At 40.2% G+C, this 21,689-nt stretch overlaps 1 protein-coding gene across 1 annotated transcript; it reads left to right on the top strand.

The window, feature by feature from the left end:
• Positions 1 to 7,987: 7,987 nt before the first annotated feature.
• On the top strand, positions 7,988 to 8,881 carry MC2R (melanocortin 2 receptor; the record flags this gene model as incomplete). The annotated part of the gene is made up of 1 exon (XM_082698248.1): positions 7,988 to 8,881. The coding sequence occupies one exon, from the start codon at positions 7,988 to 7,990 to the stop codon at positions 8,879 to 8,881; it is 894 nt and encodes a 297-aa protein (XP_082554374.1).
• Between the last annotated feature and the right edge of the window lie 12,808 nt (positions 8,882 to 21,689).

Genomic DNA, 21,689 nt, shown 5'->3' with positions numbered 1-21,689 from the left:
TCCTGTCTGGTCGCTTTCAGTTCAGCCCTAATCAATTCCGTTCGGCCATCCATGGCTTTCTCCAACCTAGCTATTGCCTGGATAATTGTTAGCTTGAATTCTCTTTCTGACACATTGTCTATGTTGATAGCCATTAGCTCTGTTGCAGAAGGTCCATCCTCTGTATTTTTCTTCTGTTGGGCATTCCTCCTCCTAGTCATTTTGGTGGGAGATGACTGAACAGATGTAGCTGGATGTATCAAGTGTGGTGCAGTCAAGGTGCACCCTGGAACACTTCTGAGCAATCAGGATTCCCCACCCAAATGAGAGACAAAAGAAAAGAAAAAGAAAAAGAGAGAGAGAGAGAGAGACAGGAAAGAAAGGGAAGATGAAAGAGAAGGATCAGCCCAGATGGGCCCCAAGGTAAGATTTATGAAGTAGACAAACAAAAAGAGACAAGAAGACTGATACAAGTATATGACAAGAGAAAAAAATATATATATGCAAATAAAAGAAGAACCTCATCAAAAAGAACCCCAAGTGTAAGATTTATATGCTATCAGGACAATCACAAAAACACAGAAACACTGGTGGAAGAAGAAGATGGGAGAGTTCTTATAAATTCTCAGTGTGTGCGAGGAAGGTTGTTTTGATTCTTCCTGGATGTATCTTGATATCTTTGTCAAAGGACTCAACTTTCCTAAGATAAAGGGGATTAAAAATTGGTTTACCTTTAGGGGTAGTATTGATTGGGGAAAGGGGATTACTTTGAAGTTTAACTCTATATGAATATTAGAGGATAAAAATAAAAAGGAATAAACTAGACTAAACTAAACTAAAATTTAAAAAAAGGAATTCAAAAAATAAAAATGCAAAAGAAAAACATAGGTGTATGTATCAAAAAGTTCAGGTTAGAAGGGTATTATGGAATTTGATGTACTACTGTACAGCTCGCTGTGATGGTAAATAGGTTAAAAGAATTACCTATGTGAAATAAATAAATAAATAAATAAATAAATAAATAAAAATAAATGAACCAGAATAGTGGGAACGAGTGAACAGTAAAAGTTCTCCTATGAAGTAATGGTTGTTCTCTTGTAGTCCTTTTTTAAAAAATTTTTCCTCTTTTTTTTTTTTTTTTTTCTTTCTTGGTTTGTTTTCTAGGGGAGGGACCTGCCACGTGGGTTGTCAGTCAATGAAGTTTCCTGAGTTAAGTCCTCCCGCCCCCCTCAAGGGGGTGGGCTCTGAGGAAACTGGTTTTTTTCAGGCTTTTGTTCTCTGGCGGTTTTTATGTTTGTTCACTTTTTTTTCTTTCACCTTGACCGTCTTTGATGGTTTTTGTAGTTTTAGAGGAAAACAAACCGCACCCTGATCTCCCTCCCAGAGAGAAGCCTCAGTCTGGGTGCAGAGCCTAAATAAGTTCCCCCTGGGCTGCTGGCAGAGCAGGTTCCAAGTTGCAGACCCTGGGGACGCAGGATCTTTTGTTTGTACCCAAAGCCAAGGCAGTGGTGGCTGTCTGGGAGCTCCCGACCGCCAGAGAGGTTCCAAGCAGCAATAGCACACTGAGATTTTGCTGCTGGCCCAGGCTGGGAGTGCCTGGTCTTGCTGGGTCTAAGAGTGCCCGGCTTGCACGCGCCTCTTTCAGGGGTGGCTATGGGTCGGGCAGCGGGTCTCGGGCACTGAGAACGGGGTGCAGGTCCCAGAGCACCAGGCTGGGCTTTTGCGCACCTCTGTCAGGAGAGAGTTTGGGGCGCGCGGCTTAGGCTTTGAAGCAATGGCGCGGGTCAAAGAGTGCCGGCCAGGCCTTTGTAACTCTCTCAGGGGAGCAGGAGGGATGTGCGCGCGAATCTCAGGCTTTGTAGTAGGGCTCGCGCGTTCTGCCAACCTGCGTGGCTCCCATCCCCTCACAGGAACTAGAACCCACGCATTCTCGGGCGCACTGGCGGCTTAGGGACCAAGAGCTGGTTTCTCCGCTGCACTCTCTCTGCCTCAGCTGTCCTGGGACCAGGGACTTAAGCCCCTGTCCCTAGCCGCCCTGATTCCCACAATTCCTCCTCCACCCCCCCAGATCCTTTGCTCTTTTGGAGTGCTTTCAACCAGTCTCCAAGTTAATGCTGGTCCCCAGACGCAGGGCACTCTCGCTCCTATTGGGGTATTACTTTCCAACCGGTCGCCTCTGGTGGCTCCCTCCCCCTTTCATTTATCTTCCAGTATCAGTCCACCATTCCCCTTTACTTGCCCACTGGCGTCTTCTGCCCCTGTAGAGATCCAGATGTGTATGATTCTGATCTCAGGCTGATTTTATGGGTGAATGGAGTTTTTTGGTAGGTAATCAGCTCACTTTGGGGTACCAGCTGAAAAGGCGCCTCCTCCTACTTCCCCGCCATCTTGTCCCTGCTCCAGTACCATGCTGTCTTGAGGACCACAGCTTTGTAATAGAGCTTGAAGTCGGGCATCATGATGACCCCAGCTTTCATTTTCTTTTTAAAAATTACCCTGTTTTTTTTTTTTTTGTGATTCCATATTAATTTTAGGATTGTTTGTTCCAGTTCTGTGAAAAATGTTGATGGTATTTTGATAAGGATTGCACTGAAATTGTAGATTGCTCTGGGCAGCATAAGCATTTTCACAATGTTTATTCTTCCAATCCATGAGCATGGAGTATTTGTCCACCTCTTTGTGTCTTCCTCTATTTCTTTCATAAGTGTTCTGTGGTTTTAGAGTACAGATCCTTTGCCTCTTTGGTTAGGTTTATTCCTAAGTATCTTATGGTTTTTGGTGTTATTGAAAATGGGTTTGATTCTTTAATTTCTCTTTCTCTAGTCACATTGTTAGTGCATAGAAATGTAACTGATTTCTGTGCATTGATTTTGTATCCCACCATGGGGCTGGATTCCAGTATGAGGTCAAGCAATTTTTGGGTGAAGTCTTTTGCATTTTCCACATAAAGTACTTTGTCTTCTGCAAAAAGTGAGAGTTTGACTTCTTTGCCAATTCCAATGCATTTTCTTTCTTTTTGTTATGTGATTGCTGAGGCTAGGCCTTCAAATAATATGTTGAGCTGTAGTGGTGAGATTGGGCATCCTCACCGTGTTCTCACTTTAAGGGAAAAACTCTCAGTTTTTCCCCATTTAGAATGATATTCACTGCAGGCTTTTAATACATGGCTTTGATGATATTCAGGTATGTTTTGTGTATCCCTGTACTTTGAAGAGTTTTAATCAGGAAAGGATGCTTTATTTTATCAAATGCTTCTTCTACATCAATTGAGAGGATCGTATGGTTCTTGTTTTCTCTTTTATTAATGTGATTATTCATGTTGATTAATTTGTGAATGTTGAACCATTCTTGCATCCCAAGAATAAATCCCTTGTGGCCATGGTGAATAATCCTTTTAATGTACTGTTGGATCCTATTGGCTAGGATCATGGTGAGTACTTTGGCATCCACCTTCCTCAGAGATATTAATCTGTAATTCTCCTTTTTGATGAAGCCTTTCTCTGCTCTTGGGATCAAGATAATGTTAGCCTGATAGAATGAGTTTGGACATTTTCTTCTGTTTCTGATTTTTTGCAACAGCTTCAGTTGAATAGATATTATTTCTTTAAATTTTTTTAGAGTAGTTGTTTTACTTTTTTATATTAATTTATTTATTTTCAGCATAACAGTATTCATTATTTTTTCACCACACCCAGTGCTCCATGCAATCCGTGCCCTCTATAATACCCACCATCTGGTACCCCAACCTCCCACCCTCTCCCCCAGAATCGCCTGGGAAGCTATATGGCCCTGAACTCCTGTGTTTTGGGAGGTTTTTGGTTATGCTTCAATTTCCTTAGTGGTTATTTCTGTTTAGATTGCCTATTTCTTCCTGTTTCAGTCTTGGTAGTTTATAAATTTCCAAGAATGTGCCCATTTCTTCCAGGTCGCTAAATGTGTTGGCATATAGTTGCTGGCAATAATTTTTAATAATTCTTTCTATTTACTCAGTGTTGGTCATGATCTCTCCCCTTTCATTCATCATTTTATTGATTTGGGTCCTTCTCTTTTCTTTTGGACAAGACTGGCCAGAAGTTTATCAATCTTATTAATACTTTCAAAGAGCCATCTTCTAGTTCATTGATCTGTTTTTCTGGTTTCTATTTCATTGATTTCTGCTCTAATTTTTATTATTTTTCTTTTCCTGCTTGGCTTAGGCCTTACTTGCTCTTCTTGCTACAGGTTATTTAGGTGTAAGGTTAGCTTGTGCATTTGGGATTTTTAAAATTTTTTGAGAGTGGCTTGGAAGGCTATGTTTTTTCTCTTAGGACCACTTATGCAGTGTACCATAGATTTTGGGCTGATATGCTTTCATTCTCATTAGTTTCCATGAATTTTGTAAGTTCTTTAATTTCCTGGTTGACCCAATCACTCTTTAGCAGAGTGCTCTTTAACTTTCATGTGTTTGAATCCCTTCCCAATTTCTTCTTGTGGTTGAAATCCAGTATCAAAGCATTGTGGTTTGAAAATATGCAGGGAATAATTTCAATCTCTTGGTATTGGTTGAGAAAGTTCCATGTTTATTTGAAAAGAATGAGTATTCTGTTGTTTTAAGATGAAATATTCTGTATTTATGTACAAAGTCCATCTGGTTCAATGTGTCATTCAAAGTTCTTCCTTCTTTGTTGACTTCTGCTTAGATGGTCTGTCCATTGCTGAGAGTGGATTGTTGAGCTCCTCTACTAATAATGTATTATTACCAACATGACTTTTTATTTTGGTTAACTGTTGGCTTATGTAGTTGGTTTCTCCCATGCTGGGGACATAGATATTTAAAATTCTTAGCTCTTATTGTTGGATAGGCCTTGAAGTATGTTGTATTGTCCCTCCACATCTCTTGTTATCATCTTTGGTTTAAAATCTAATTTGTCTGATATGAGAATTGCTACCCAGCTTTATTTTGAGGTCCATTGGTGTGATAAATTGTTCTCCATTCACTCACTTTTTAAAAAGATTTTATTTATTCATATGAGAGAGATACAGAGACAGAGAGATAGCACAAGCAGGGAGAGAGACAGAGGGAGAGAGACAGAGGCAGAGGCAGAAGCAGACTCCCCACTGAGCCAGGACCCTGCCATGGGGCTCAATCCCAAGGCCCGTATATCATGACCTGAGTTGAAGGCAGATGCTCAACCATCTGAGCCACCAAGGTGCCCCATCCACTCACTTTTAATCTGGGTGTATCTTTAGATTACAACATGAATCTCTCACAGACAACATGTGGATGGATCCTGTCTTTTTATCCAATCTGCAACCTTGTGCCATTTGATAGGACAATTTATGTCATTCACATTGAGATTAACTATTGAAAGGTATGAATTTAGCTTTATCATATTACCTGTAAAGTCCCTGTTTCTGTAGGTTGTCTTTGTAACTTTCTGGTCTGTATTACTTTTGGGGTCTTTGTTTATAGAATCAAACAATGTTTTTTGCAGGGCTGGCTTAGTGTTCACATATTCTTTCAGTTTCTGCCAGTCTTGGAAGATATCCCTGTCTCTTCATCCATTCTGAATGACAGCCTTGCCCGATAATGTATTCTTGGATGCATGTTCTTCTAATTTAGTACCCTGAATATGTCTTTCCAGACCTTTTGGTCTTGCCATGTCTCTGTGGACAAGACTGATGTTATTTTTTTGTTCCTCCATTTGTACATAAGGAATCTCTTCCCCATAACTGCCCTTAGTATGGCTTTGTTGGCTCTAAGTTTGTGAGTTTTACTATTACATGCTGGGGTATTTGTCTGTTCTCCTTGATCTTGGGAGGAGCCTCTTTGCTTCTTGGACACAAATGCTTGTTTCATTCCCCAGATTAGGGAAGTTTTTGGCTACAATTTGCTTAAATATATCTTCTAGTCCTCTCTCTCTCCAATCCCTTAGAGATCCCAAAAATTCTGACATTGGGACATTTCATGGCATTGTTCATTTCTCTGAATCTGTTCTCATGGATTTTAAGCTATTTGTTCCAAGCCTCCTTCTATTCCTTCCTTTCCATTAGTTTATCTTCTATATCACTAATTCATTCTTCTGTTTCATTTACCCTAGCTGTTCAAGTATCTAGTTTAGACTCCATCTCATTCATAGCATTTTAAAATTCAGCATGATTAGCTTTCATTTCTGCCTTTAGAGATTCTATGTTGCCATTAATGGTTTTGTCAAGCCTAGCTATTTTCTTCACAATTGTTACCCTGAAGTCTATTTCTGACATCTTGCTTATATCTATATCTTTTAGTTCTGTGGGAAAGGCCATTGTCTCTGGTTCTTTTTGTTGTTGTTGTTGTTGGGTGTTCTTCCTCCTAATCATTCTGTTGGGCAGTGGTTGATGCGATAGACAGAGTCAAAAATATCAACCACAATCCAGGCAAGATGTACCCTGGGTAAGTTCAGAGCAGTGGTAAGCTACTGCTGCCCTCAAAGGGGGAGGGGGAAAGGGGTTTTTTCTCCCCCCGCAAAGAAAATCCTAGCCAAAATGAAACCCAAGAATAAGATTTACAAAGTTCAAAGAAAAGGTGGGGGTTGAGTGGAGGTGGGGACTATAATTGCTCAGTGTAGGTGAAGTAGGGTGTTTCAGTTCTTCCAAGGTGTATTTTGTTTTCTTTGTTGGAGAATACTACTTCCCAGAGCTACAGGGAAATTTAAACTCATATATATATATATATATATATATATATATATATATATATATATATAAAGGTAGTATTGAATAGGGGGGAAAAGGACTACATTGAAGCTTAAGAAAAGAAAAAATATATAGGTGTGAAAAGTACAAGTTTAAAAGCTACTATGGAATATGTTGTATTAAACATCTAGTTGAAATAAGTAGGTTAAAAGAAAAAGCAGAGAAGAAACATGAGAAAGAATTTAAAAAAAGTTGTATCTAAGAAATACACAGGCCATAAGGCAATTTCAGGAGCTCAATGTACTATTTTCCCCTAGTGTTGGGGTTTTGTTGTTTTTATGGATACCCTACTATTGTTGTCCTCTCATTCTTCCAGCCTGCCTTCTGGGAGAGGGAGCCTGCCTCATTGTTTTTCAGGCAACGCTGCTGCCTATCAAGGGTCTGGGTTCTGTGGAAACCAGTTTTGGGGACTTTTGTTCTCTGGCAGCTTTTTGTGCCTTTTTGGAAGATCAGAGCAAAGGAAAAGGTCTGCACCCAGATCTCTGCCCCAGGGGAGAGAAGCCACAGTCTACTCCTCTCTGAATCCTCCAAAACACACAGTCTCCCTTTCTGTAAGTGCTGCTGAAAACCAAAGCCTCCCAGAGGCAGTGCATACCCCCAGCAACACTCTCAGGGGTCCATGCAGACCCCCACTTGTCTCTGCCCCCTGTGCTTCCAAAACCATAAGGGATCCCAGCATGTGCAGGTATGGTTGGGCCCCATGGATGCCAGCAGTGGTGGTGGTCAGGTCTGCATGAGCAGCTGCCCTGGTCCCAGTGTATGGCCCTTCAGCTCCTATATCATGTCTGAGTGCTGTTATCAGGCCCTTCCCAACACACCACCACCACTCTGCAAACTATCGCTGGCCCCCAGGTGCAGGATGCTTTTGCACTGGTTTCCAGTGCAAACTCCCAGTGGCTAACTTCTGGTGGCTCCCTTACCCTTCTGTTTACCCTCTGGTATCTGTCCACATAGTCACAACTCCATCCTTTGTACCTCCTGACTAATTATCTTCTACCCCTGTAAAGATCCAGGCATATAATCTTACATCCCAGTGTGATTTCATGGATGTTCAGAATGGCTTGGTAGATATCCAGCTAAATTCAGGGGACCAGTTAAAACGGAGTCCCCAGCTCCTCTGCCATATTGCCCCTTCCCTCTTTAAAAATATCTTTGATGTTGCTCTTTTTTCTTTAGGTGGCCTGGTGATTTTTCCCCTCAGACCTCCAGCAAGTAATACAAAGAAGAAAAGATTCTGAAGAATCAATCCAGCTTTCTGTCAAGTCAAAGTAACAACCCTGTCTTAGCAGGAGAAATGAAGCACATTATCAATTTATATGAAAACATCAATGATACAGCAAGAAATAATTCAGACTGTCCTGATGTGATTTTGCCAGAAGAGATATTTTTTATAATATCCATCATTGGGGTTTTGGAAAATCTAATAGTCCTTCTGGCAGTGATCAAGAATAAGAATCTCCAGTCACCCATGTACTTTTTCATTTGTAGCTTGGCTATTTCTGATATGTTGGGCAGCCTATATAAGATCTTGGAAAATATCCTGATCATGTTAAGAAACATGGGTTATCTCAAGCCTCGTGGCAATTTTGAAACCACAGCAGATGATATTATCGACTGCCTGTTCATCCTCTCCCTCCTCGGCTCCATTTTCAGCCTGTCCATGATCGCAGCTGACCGCTACCTTACAATTTTCCATGCTCTGCAATACCACAGCATTGTGACCATGCGCCGTGCCATTATTGTCCTGATGGTCACTTGGACCGGGTGCATGGGCAGTGCCATTACCATGGTGATCTTCTCTCATCACATCCCCACAGTGATCACCTTCACGTCGCTGTTCCCTCTGATGTTGGTCTTTATCCTGTGCCTTTATGTGCACATGTTCTTGCTTGCTCGTTCACATGCCAGGAAGACCTTGACCCTTCCCAGGGCCAACATGAAAGGGGCCATCACGCTGACCATCCTGCTTGGGGTCTTCATCTTCTGTTGGGCCCCCTTTGTTCTTCATGTTCTTTTAATGACATTTTGCCCAAATAACCCTTACTGTGCCTGCTACATGTCACTCTTCCAGGTGAATGGCATGTTGATCATGTGTAATGCAGTCATTGACCCATTTATATATGCCTTCCGGAGTCCAGAACTCAGGGATGCATTTAAAAAGATGATCTTCTGTAGCAGGTACCAGTAGAATTATTGGTCCCTGATTTTTAAAACCATGGATAAATGCTGTCAGGTGACAGAAGAACATGACACACCAACAAAACTAATGCTTTCCAACCATCCTTTTCCTTCCTTAATGTGCACAAGGATTATTCCACTAACTAGTGTTTGTAATGCTTAATCCTGTGTGAACAGTCTTGCTGTAGGTACAACTGTTATAAGTTAGAAAGACAAAATAATGTATTAAAAAGAATTACAGAATACAAAACACAGACAACAAGTTTGCTGTTTGTGAGGTTTGAGAGCTTTGTGGTTTGAGGTTTGATAGGTTTGAGAGCTTTGTGCTAAGGTAAAATTTTGTTCTTCTATAGATATCTAATAAGCCTATTGCTGGGGTTGCCTTTCCAAGCTTGAGGCCATTGTAATCAATCTCTAGAAGTTAAAATGCCAGGACAAGTACTCAGGGCACAAACTACAATGTCTTTGTAAGCAAGCTAAAGGTGCCATAAATTACTGCAACTGAATTTCCTATCCTGGACTACCACACAGAATCCCTGCTCTCCCTCTCTCCTTCCTGTATGCTATCTCGAATCTGTTTTTCAGTCTTTTTTTTTTTTTTAAGTGGGCTCCACACTGGGCATGGGGCTTGAACTCACGTCTCTGAGATCAAAACCTGAGCTGACATCAGGAGTTGGATACACAACAGACTGTGTCACCCAAGAGCCCATCTCAAATCTTTTTAGAAGCAGGTAGGGTATAAATTATAAATGTCAAATAAGCAGCTTTACATTTCCAATAATAAAGGAAACTTGATTGTTAGTCTTTTCTCCTGTAGCACTCCACTATCCTTAAAATCCTTTCCTGGTTAAAACTCTCATGCTTTAGAAGCATAAATTTCAGAAGAGGAAATAAAAATTTAATACATTTGGTTTCTACATGGAAATAAATGAAGGCCAGAGGAAAAATGTGACTATCTGAAGAAAGTTTAACCATTCTTTGTGTATTTGTATGAATGTAGGGGTAAAATAAAAGAGACCCCAAGCCCCAATATATAATTTGTAGAATAGTTAGAGTGTGTATGTGCATGTGTGTGTGTGTTTACCATGCTTTGGGACTATGGGGGAAACCAAAACCACAATGCCACTTCAAGAACAGTGCTATTATTGAGACCCAAGCCATGGACTGATGAAGAACATTGTAACTCCTTCCACAGATGAGTCTAAGAGGCAGATGTAGTTCCTGAAAAATTTCGTTCTACTGTCAGCCACAGGAAAAATGCCAGATATTGAAAAGTGGCACCTCCATGACAATATAGAAATAAAATTGGTGAGTTCATCCATTTTAATAGCTAAAGATAAAGCCTTAAAAAGATGGAAATTCTGACCATAAGTCCTTGTGAAGTTAGAGAGTAACTTAAAGGATGAGTGAGAAAGAAGAAAGAAGTAAGCTCTTTGAATCCACAGAGCAAGGCTGCTTGGGACCCACCCAGAGTGGCTGCATCTTCTGGAAGAGGGAATACTTGACTCTCTGGGGAGTTTTCCCTGAGCTGCCAAGAGGAGAAGACAGTCACAAATAGGACTGTTAGTCTGGTAGTGGTGGGTAAGGGATAGGCGGTGCTAGGTTGGGAGAGTAGGTACAGAGCTATGTGGTTAGGCTCACAGAAATCCCCAAAATGTGGAGGTGTAAGGAAACAAGAGATACGGGAACAAACAAGACCACCCTGCCCTAGGTTTTGGTGTGTGTGGGGGGGTACTTTTTTTTTAATGACAGTCATCTATGACCCATAAAGAATAACCAGACCCTAAAAAGAAGTAAGCCTATAAATGATTTTTAAATGTTATTTCTACCATTAAAAGAATAATGTATAGAACTTTTCTCTGTGATTAAATTGAGTATTCTCAATAAAATGTAACCTTTCTTTGATCTTGTGTTATGCTATGATAATATAGAGGGGGTGGTGCAATTTAACACCTGTCATAGATGGTCCAAAACTGCTGTGCTTGTTGAATTCTGGCTTTGTTAGTAGCTTTGCCATCCCCTTATCACTCCCAAGCTCTTAACTGTCACATCTGTTGTCAGAAGAAATGACCTAGAAATTTCTTCACTTCTCAATGCCTTTCATGTGTTATATTTAATCTGAGAAACAAAATCAAAGCACCTATTCTAATAGTGTATAAGGCAAAAATAAAGGCGGAGTGCCAGCTCAGAGACATTTTCAATTCTAGGTCAATTCAAATCAGTTCAAGGTCTTTAATACTTATAATTACTGAAAAAAAAGTGTGGTTTCCTACCTCTACCTTCATATGTAATTCAAATAAAAATGGTATCAAACTGCAACATGGCTCAGATTTTTCCCATGATGACCACTTCAATTTTTTAATTTTGATCAAATTTTTAAACTGTTTTGCTGATGCCATCAATGAGGGAACAAAAGGAAAGCTGAGGATGAAGCATAAGCTACACCCCACAATCCTCCTCCCAGATGATTTTAAAAAAATTTAATTAGCCAACATATAGTACATCATTAGTTCCAGATGTAGAGTTCAATAATTAATTGGTTGCATATAATACCCAGTGCTCATCACTTCATGTGCCACCCTTAATGTCCATCACTCAGTTACACCATCCTCCCACCCACCTCCCCACCAGCAGCCCTCAGTTTGTTTCCTATAGTTAAGAGTCTCACATGGCTTGTCTCCCTTTCTGATTTCTTGCCATCCAGTTTTCCCTCCCTTCCCCTATGATTGATTCCCCCTTGGGATCAGGATAATGTTGGCCTGATAGAAGGAGTCTGTGCTGTTTCTTATATTCCACATGAGTGAAACCACATAATAATTGTCTTTCTCTAATTGACTTATTTTGCTCAGTATAATACTCAGCAGTTCCATCCAAATCGATGTAAATTGTAAGTAATCATCCTTTCTGATGGCTGAGTAATACAATGAAATTTACTCCCCAGGTGAGATATGTGTGACATTCCTCAGACACTCATAGCTGTCCAAGAACAAAGGAAAGGAAAAAAAAATGGTTAGCTGATAGAGATCACAGTCGTGTAGGACTTGAGTCTCCATCAGTTTGTAACTGCTTTAATGATTTACAAGAAAAAAACAATCTCCAGAACCCTATAGACTCAATTTCCTGGAATCCAAATGTCACTGTCCCCTCCATATGATAAAAACATCTTATATAATCAGTCACTCCTCACAACCCCAGTGCAGCTCTTTCTGCCTATGGGTCCTGTTCCCATGCCATAATAAAACACCCTCTTTGCACTAAAAACATTTCAAGAATTCTTTCTTGGCCAGTGACTCTGAACCTCACCACTCCAAACCACCTAACAGTTTTATTGATAATACAGCCTTGGATCAGATAGTTGAAATTAGACAAAGGATGAAGTACTATAAATGACTATATGTCCTCTTTTTTTTCTCCCTCTCTTTGCTTTCTTGTTGTTATTTTTAATTTTAGTTTATTTTTATATTGAAGTATAATTAACACACAATGTCATATTCATTTCACAAGTACAACATAATGATTTAGCAATTCTATACATTATTCAGTGCTTACTAAGGTAAGTGTAGTCCCCTTCCGACACCAAACAACTTTATTACAATATTATTGAGTATATTCCCTATGCTATACTTTTCATCTCTGTGGCTTATTTATTTTACAACTGGAAGTTCATATTTCTTAATCCCCTTTTTTTATTTCGTTCATTCCTCCACCTACCTCCCCTCTGGCAACCACCAGTTTGTTCTCTGTATTTAAGAGTCTATTTTGGTTTTTGTTTGTTCATTTGTTTTGTTAGAATCTACAAATAAGTGAAATCATATGGTGTTTGTCATTCTCTGTCTGATTTGTTTCACTTAGCATAATACTCTAAGATCATGCAGGAGTGCAGTACTTCTGAGCCTTCTCTAATAAACAATACACGTGTGTTATCTTTATTATACAGCTATGGAAAATGAATATATTTACCCAACTCATTTCCCATTACTGTGTTCTGAATGCTTGTTTTTCACCAAGATTCATATGTTGAAATATTTATCCCCAAAGGTGGTGGTATTTGAAGGTGGAGGCTTTGGGAAGTGATTAAGTCATTAATGTAGAGCCCTCATGAATGCAATTAGTGTCCTTATCAAAGAGACCCCAGAGAGATCCTTCCTCCTTTCTACCACATGAGAACACAGCAAGTCACCAGCTTTGAACCTGGAAGAGATCCCACCAGAACCTGACTATGTTGGCATTCTGATCTCAGACTTCCAACATTCAGAACTGTAAGGAATAAATTTCTGTTGTTCATAAGCCACATAATCGATAGCATTTTGTTATAGCAACCTGCAAAAACTAAGACACCCGTCTAGTCATTAACAGACAGGAAAGGAGGTAATTCAATAAACACCCCAGTCCTTCATCCACACATTCACTGGGCTGAGGGCGGAAAGGGGCTGAGAGTAGCCAAAGAGCAACCCCAGACCATCTGGTTAAGTTCTACCAAGAAACATGAGCAAATCCATAAACAAATTAGAAACAATTGTCAGAGCTGATGTTTCCTGAGCTGTGGGAAGATTTAGTAATAAAATCAGTGACAATAGCATATTCCTGAAAAATTATAATAAACCAGGTAGTATATTAAAAGCTTTGTGTGCCTTAATCCTCACAACAACCCTAAGAGTAAGTACTACTATACCCTCATTTTTTTGTTTTTAGTGAATAAGCTGAGGTTCTGGGATATTAAGTACATTTTGCAACAACAGATGAAGTAATCCTTCTGATCCCTGCCTCCTGGTGTTCCCCATCTTTGCATAATCCCTGTCCTTGAGTGTGGGTAAGACTGTGATTTGTTCCTAATTCATAAAATGTGGCAGATGTGATGGGACAATCACTCTCATGATTACATTACATTATATAAAATACCATCTTACTACAAACTTATTAGAGTCTCTGCTTCCTGGCTTAACCAAGTAAGTTGCATTCTGGAAATCCCACATAGGAGTTACAGGCAGCCTCTGGAAGCTGGGCAAAAAATCAGAAGTTCTGAGCCCTGAATGCTGCTGACAGCCACTTGAGTCTGAAAGCAGCCCCTGAGCATCAGATGAGAATGTAGCCCCTCCTACAACTTGATTTCAGCCTTGTGAGACCCAGAGCAGAAGATATAGCCAAGTCATGTCCAGGCTTACAAGCCATGGAAACTGGAAGATAACACACGTGTATTGTTTTAAGGTAATTTTGTGGAAATTTATTATGCAGCTATGGAAAATGAATATATTTACCCAACTCAAGAGTGTCAAAAGCCAACTCCATCTGGCCCCAGAGCTCTGTAATGCTATGAAGTCCTGCACAAGTGGCTGTACCATGGCAGAGTGACTGTTCACTTTGTCTCATCCTACATCAGGACAGCAACCTGAGAACACCTGAAGCTACTGCCCACCTTGCTGAGCACTTAACCCCTAAACTGTGGATGTCATTCTGAAAGAAGGACACCATTGTTTTCACCCACATCCAGAGCCCCTGGCTCAGAGATTTTGCCCAAAGGTAGAAGCAGACTATAGAACAAATAGCTTGTAATCTCTTTTCAAAGTAACTGACTTCATTTTCAACAGTGGTGGATAAATTCCAGCACTTTCAAAACCAACAGAGATTTTGCAAAAAGCAATTGGTAGAACAATAGTTGCATTGAAGATATAGGTGAATATATATCCTGGGGTCAGAACAAATCTCAATCACTGACCTTGGGAACTTTCTGTACAAGGGATCCCAAATTTGCTTAGATACATCTTTGGAGCAATTTATGCATCAGGACATTGCTGAAAACAAGAGAGGCAGAAATTAGTGGTGCTTAACAGCTGGATGTAGTCAAGGAAAGAGACACCAAACAGAGCCATGTCCAAATCATCATTATTTCAAGGCAAAGTCAATACTACATCCACCTAAAGAGAATATCAGAGGTATAATATTGCAGGGTGGGTTGGGGGTAGACCTCACTGAAATTATTCAGCCAGTCATAAAACAAATAAATAAGCAACTAAGAGTAACAAGCCCCAGAAGGGGGAAGGGAACCAGGGGAACCAGTACCCAAAGTTGCACATTATATTATCTAAAATGTACAGTTTCTAGGAAAGAAATAAAAGCCATGCAAAGGAATGACCCATATGCCTAGGGGAAAATAGCTAGCAATAGAAACTGTCTGTGAGAGCAATCAGATGTCTAATTTAACAATGATGTCACAGTAGCTATTATAAACACGCACAAAAATTTAAAGAAAACCATGATTAAAGAAGAGAAGTTGTGATGGGAATGTCACTTCAAAAAAGACTATCGATAAAGAGATAGAAATTATTTAAAAAATTGCAGAGATTAAAGTATAATAACTGGACAATTAAAAGGGCATGCAGTAGTGATACCACATAAATAATGAAGCAGTGAGCTCCAAAAATATTTCCTCCACTGAAGCACAAATTGTTTAAATAAAATTTTCTGAGCTTTAAAATCCAATCAAACACAGCAACCACGGAAGTGTTTACTGAAGAAGAAGGCATGCAAATTTCTGTAAGAGAGCATGGGGGTACATTTTTTGTCAGTTTTGTTAACATATATTTGACATGCAGCACTCTATAAGATCAAGAGGTACAACAGAATGATCTGACATAAGTATGTTGCAGCATGATCATCGCATAAGTTTTGTCAACATCCAACACCTCCTACAGTTATAAAAAATTGTTTTCCTTGTGATGAGAACTTTCAGGAGTTACTCTTTTAGTTACTTTCAAATATACTATATAGCAGTGTTAACTATAGTCATCCAATACTGCATCCAATGCACTTAGTGCATCCAATACTTATTTATCTTTTTTGTTTTTTTTTTAATTTATTTATTTTTTTCAGCGTAACAGTATTCATTGTTTTTGCACCACACCCAGTGCTCCCTGCAATCCGTGCCCTCTCTAATACCCACCACCTGGTTTCCCCAACCTCCCACCCCCGACCCCTTCAAAACCCTCATATTGTTCTTCAGAGTCCATAGTCTCTTATGGTTCACCTCCCCTTCCAATTTCCCCCAGCTCCCTTCTCCTCTCCATCTCCTCTTGTCCTCCATGCTATATGTTATGCTCCACAAATAAATGAAACCATATGATAATTGACTCTCTCTGCTTGACTTATTTCACTCAGCATAATCTCTTCCAGTCCTGTCCATGTTGCTACAAAAGGTGGGTATTCATCCTTTCTGATGGAGGCATAATACTCCATAGTGTATATGGACCACATCTTCCTTATCCATTTGTCCATTGAAGGGCATCGTGGTTCTTTCCAGAGTTTGGCGAACGTGGCCATTGCTGCTATAAACATTGGGGTACAGATTGCCCTTCTTTTCACTACATCTGTATCTTTGGGGTAAATACCCAGTAGTGCAATTGCAGGGTCATAGGGAAGCTCTATCTTAGATCTGAAGAATAAACATTGTTAAAATGTCTATACTGCCTAGAGTAATCTATACTTTTAATGCCATTCTGATAAAAATCCCACCAGTATTTTTCAAAGAGCTGGAGCAAATAATCCAAAAATTTGTATGGAATCAGAAGAGACCCTGAATCGCTAAGGAAATGTTGAAAAACAAAAATAAAACTGGGGGCATCACATTACCTGATTCCAAGCTTTACTACAAAGCTGTGATCACCAAGACAGCATGGTACTGGCATAGAAACAGGCACATAGACTTATTTATCTTTAACTGGAATTTTACATGTTTTGAGCACCTTCATCCAATTCTCCCTCCCCATAGTGGCATTTTTATTACTTGCCTACCTTCCCCCAACTTCCAGTTTGCTAGTGGCCATGGAAATGGAAGCCCTGCCTCCTGATGTGGTTTGTTGGTGCTGGGAGGAGATATAGACCTTGTTCTCAAAAAATTAGGATGTGTTCGTCCTCTCTGATGGAGGCATAACACTCCATTGTATATATGGGCCATATCTTCTTTATCCATGTCTGTTGAATACCCAACTTTTGTATCAATATGGATGGGACTGGAAGAGATTTTGCTGAGTGAAATAAGTCAAACAGAGAGAGTCAATTATCATATGGTTTCACTTACTTGTGGAGCATAAGGAATAACACAGAGGACATTGGGAGATGGAGAGGAGAAGTGAGTTGGGGGAAATCGGAGGGGGAGACAAACCATGAGAGACTGTGGACTCTGAGAAGCAAACTGAGGGTTTTGGAGGGGAGGAGAGTTTGGGAGTTGGGTGAGGCTGGGGGTGGGTATTAAGGAGGGCACGTATTGCATGGAGCACTGGGTGTGGTGCATAAACAATGAATTTTGGAACATTGAAAATAAAATAAAATACTAAAAATATTAGGCTGTGCATTTTGACCTCTCTGATGGACACCAACACACCTATCTTGAGGGGCCAGCACAGAAGCTGACTTTTCACCTGCTTTGAGCTGGTGCATGGTCCCAGGAAATATCCAGTGAAAGTATACACTATCCATAGCCGCCAAGGAAGTGATGAAGGACAGGGCAATTAGCAGACATGGCTCTTGAAAATTGTAAAATCACAAGAAAGACTTTGCTTGGTAATGTCCAAGCCTTCAGCCTCAGGTTTATTTGACAAGAGATTAGGGCTGAAGTATTTTAAACCATATGTTTTGGCTCTCAGTACTAGCAAAATCTAACACCTACTTAAAGATTATTAATATAACTCTTAATTACTGAGCTTACATTGGCTCATTTCCTCCTAGCAGTAGTGGCTTTTCAGTGCCTACTGGCTTCATAAACACCCAAATTTGTCTATGAGTAGGAGTACCTAAATAAAGTTTAGGAGAGAGTGATCTAGGCAGATGAAAGATCATGTGCAGAGGTCTAAAGGATACCCCACACTGCCAGAGCAGAAGTCTCCACAGAGGGGAACCCCACCCCACCGCAGGGACGAACAAGAAAACCTGCTAGAGGACAGAAGTACTAGCACATCTACTGAGGTTTCTATTACATCTATTAAAAAGCTATGCTTTCCTGATTTAAAAATAGGATTCACAATAAGATTTATATATAGTTAGTAAATACATACTCAAAATTATGAGTGGCAAAAACATAGAGAAAATTATTTTATTTAGAAAGTTTCAAGACCAAAAAAGTTTGGACACCAGAAGAAAGAATACAGAGGTGGAGACAAAGTACAGCAGGCAAAAGACAGTGATAACCAACAGCCTTCCAACCATTCAAAGTTGTGGTTCATCTAAAGGGTAATAGTGTGCATTTGAAGAGTTTTTATCCAGGGAATGAGTAGCATAACAAAAGTTTCACTTTAGAAACCTCTCTGACACAATATAGGTCACTATTTAGACAACCCAAAGCAGGGTCACCCAGATACTGTTTTTGTTCTTTGGACAAGAGAGGATAGTGGTTTGGATCACTGATGGGGAGCAGGGGCTGCAGGATATCCCGTTTAGAAGTAAATGAACAGATATGCCCAAAGCTTAGATATGGAAGGAAAGGAGATAGAAAGGAACTAGAAATGCCTTTGAGTCTGACTGGGCTCAGGGAGGGCATTTAGAGATGGGGGATGTAAGAGAAGTGTGCTGAGGGTGAAGTGTCCAGGAAATAGCATAGATATCAATGAGGCAGTGGGCATTTTGAGTGGGGAGCACAAGGTTAGGCCTAACCAACATTGATTTGGGAGTTGATAGCAGAGTGGCTGGTAACGAAAGGCACATAAGTGAAGTGGCACATCGAGGGGGAGTGTGCAGGTAATCAGGTTCTGGAACCAAGCTTGGAAAACTACTAGATCCATAGAAAAGCTTCCAAAGCTGCCTGTGTTTGGGGCTGATGAAACTTCTGTCTCTGCAGAGTAAGCTGATACTGGGCTCTGCCTCTCACTACATCTCCTTCTTCTTCTTTTTCTTCTCCTTCTTCTTTTTCTTCTTCCTCTTCTTCTTCTTCTTCCTCCTCCTCCTCCTTTTCTTCTTCTTCCTTTTAAAGATTCTTCCCTTCTTTCTTTCTTTTCCTTCCGTCCTTTTCTTTCTTTCTCTCTTTCTTTATTTCTTTTTCCTTATGAGAAAGTGAGAGAGAGAGAGAGAGACAGAGAGAGAGAGAGCATGAGCAGGGGGAGGAGTAGACCCCCCACTGAGTGGGGACCTTGACATGGGGTTTGATCCCAGGACTCTAGGACCATGACCTGAACTGAAGGCAGATGCTTAAAGACTGAGCCACCCAAGTCCCCTTGCTTCTCACATCTTATGCTCAGAGTCTCACAAAGCCACCTTTGCAAACAGTTCTCTCTGCATTTCCCTCTCTAAACCTTCTCTCCGTGAGAACCTAATATCAGGCCTGGAGAAGAGGCCTATGTCATCCCATTTCCTTTTTTCACCGTTTCCTATTTCTTTCAGATTCTTATGAATAAAAAAATTCCACCTTCTCATTCAAACCAAAAGAGAAGACCTTGAGAACAGTAAGTAATGAGAATGCCATATTCCCAGGTATCCCCTGGCCCACCTATCCACAGAGGGCCCAATTCTGGGTTCATCTCTGATATGTTGCTCTGCATGTTAAATCTTCTTTGATAAGAAATACAACACCCTACACTGCTTTCATCATTGTCATCCCATAACCTCATGAGGCACATGGGGCACTGAGTAGAATTTTCATCCAAGACAGGAACAACAAATTAAGCCTTTCCTCATTTTATAGGATGAATTGTGGTGCAGTAGGGAATACCATTTGGCTGGAGCAGGAGATCTAGATTCCTGTCCTATTATGATTATATTATATTATGATTATATTATGTCCTATTATAATTTCCTCATTTTTACTAATACTTGTTGTAATTAGAGAGTTGGATGAGGCCAGTGGTTTTCAAAATTTTAGGTGGTGTACTGAAAGCCCCCAGGGACCAGGGAGTGACAAGGCCCTGAGCAGGAATGGCCTGGACTTATCACCCATGCTATTCAGAATAGGCAGCCTCATGGAGAGGCACTAAAAGCTATTTGGTCTGTGACCAATGAGACACCTACAGTTCTGAAGAACTTGATTAATCTTTTCCCAATATTCTTAGGTATAATTACCATTATTTTTATGATAAGATACCAAGAAATAGAGAAGTCCAATACATCTCAACATCAATGTTAGAAGCAAGTAGACAGAAAAATCAAAGCTTCCCAAGTACAGTTAGATTTTAGTATCATTTGTCCCTTATAATGTCCTCCTTTGTTGAACTCAAGCAGAGTCTCCATGTATAAAGGCAACAGAGATATTTTATTTTATTTTTTATCTATCTATCTATCTATCTATCTATTTATTTATTTATTTTTAAAAAAGACTTTATTTATTTATTTGTCAGAGAGCGAGCGAGCGAGAGCGAGCACAGGCAGACAGAGTGGAAGGCAGAGTCAGAGGGAGAAGCAGGCTCCCTGCGGAGCAAGGAGCCCGATGCGGGACTCGATCCCAGGACGCTGGGATCATGACCTGAGCCGAAGGCAGCTGCTTAACCAACTGAGCCACCCAGGCGTCCCCAACAGAGATATTTTAATGGCTCTTGGAAATGGCAACATCACAAGAAGACTGACTGACAGTTGCAATCTTCCAGTATCAGGTTTACATGACAAGAATTGTGCAGGTCTTCCCCAGCGCAGGTTTATGAAGCACAAAGTGCCTGCAACAGCAAAAATGAAGACAATGTTACCCAGCTGTCAGCTTCAGGCAGTGCGCATGCCTGCAGACTTGGCCAGCAGCTTTCCACATGGTGATGCAGATGCACAGAGAGGTTTTCAGATATTCAGACTATATAGAGGAGATACTACTTAAGTACTCATTCATTTTTCTCTATGTTGCATGTTTCCCATTCAAAAATAATGATGCTTCTCCAGCAACCAAAGTATATGCTTATGGACATTGTGCACGACTTTCTAGGGTCCTGCACCACAAACCCAAGCAAAGCCTTATTGCTTTTGGAGAGAAAACAACTACAAATTTTGTGTCCTTGGCGCAAGACTCAAGCCAACTGGACTAATAGTCTACACACTGGTATAAGTAAGTGTAGTAAGCAAGTTAGGTGAATTTTTTTTTTAGATTTTATTATTTATTTATTTATTTGTGAGAGAGAGAGAGTGAGAGCGAGCACAGGCAGACAGAGTGGAAGACAGAATCAGAGGGAGAAGCAGGCTCCCTGCGGAGCAAGGAGCCCGATATGGGACTCGATCGCAAGACACTGGGATCATGAACTGAGCCGAAGGCAGCTGCTCAACCAACTGAGCCACCCAGGCGTCCCAGCAAGTTAGGTGAATTTAAAGACATTTTAAATTAGAAATTTAAACATGTCTAATTTTGACCTTTAGAGAACAACAGAAAGTTACAATTTCAGAAGCACATAATATTTATTTTATTCCTTTGAGTTAAAGTTATCTCAACTTAGACTCAAAGGGGATAAAATTAACAGGATTTAATTCATTCAAGACCAGCATAACATATTTGTTCCACAAAAATATTCTGAATGCAGGGAAGGTAAATTTGAGATCTCAGAAAGATGCTTGTATTAATTTACTTATAGTATTTATATATGTGGATGTAAGAAAACATATATAAAGTAAAATTATTTGTGTAAATACTATGGAATATCCCATGCAAAATGGACCTGTTTGAGCACCATCTTTTTATTTTAATTTTTAAAATTACATTATATTATTCACCGTACAGTACCTAATTAGTATGCGATGTAGTGTTCCATGATTCATTATTTGTATATAACATCCAGTGCTCCATGCAATACATGCCCTCCTTAATACCTATCATGGGCTAACCCATCCCTCCACTCCCCTCCCCTCTAAAATCCTCTGTTTCTCATAGTCTA

Source organism: Mustela nivalis (genome assembly GCF_964662115.1).
Source record: "Mustela nivalis genome assembly, chromosome: 14".
NCBI classification, from domain to species: domain Eukaryota; kingdom Metazoa; phylum Chordata; class Mammalia; order Carnivora; family Mustelidae; genus Mustela; species Mustela nivalis.
This window is presented reverse-complemented; position numbering and strand designations above follow the sequence as displayed.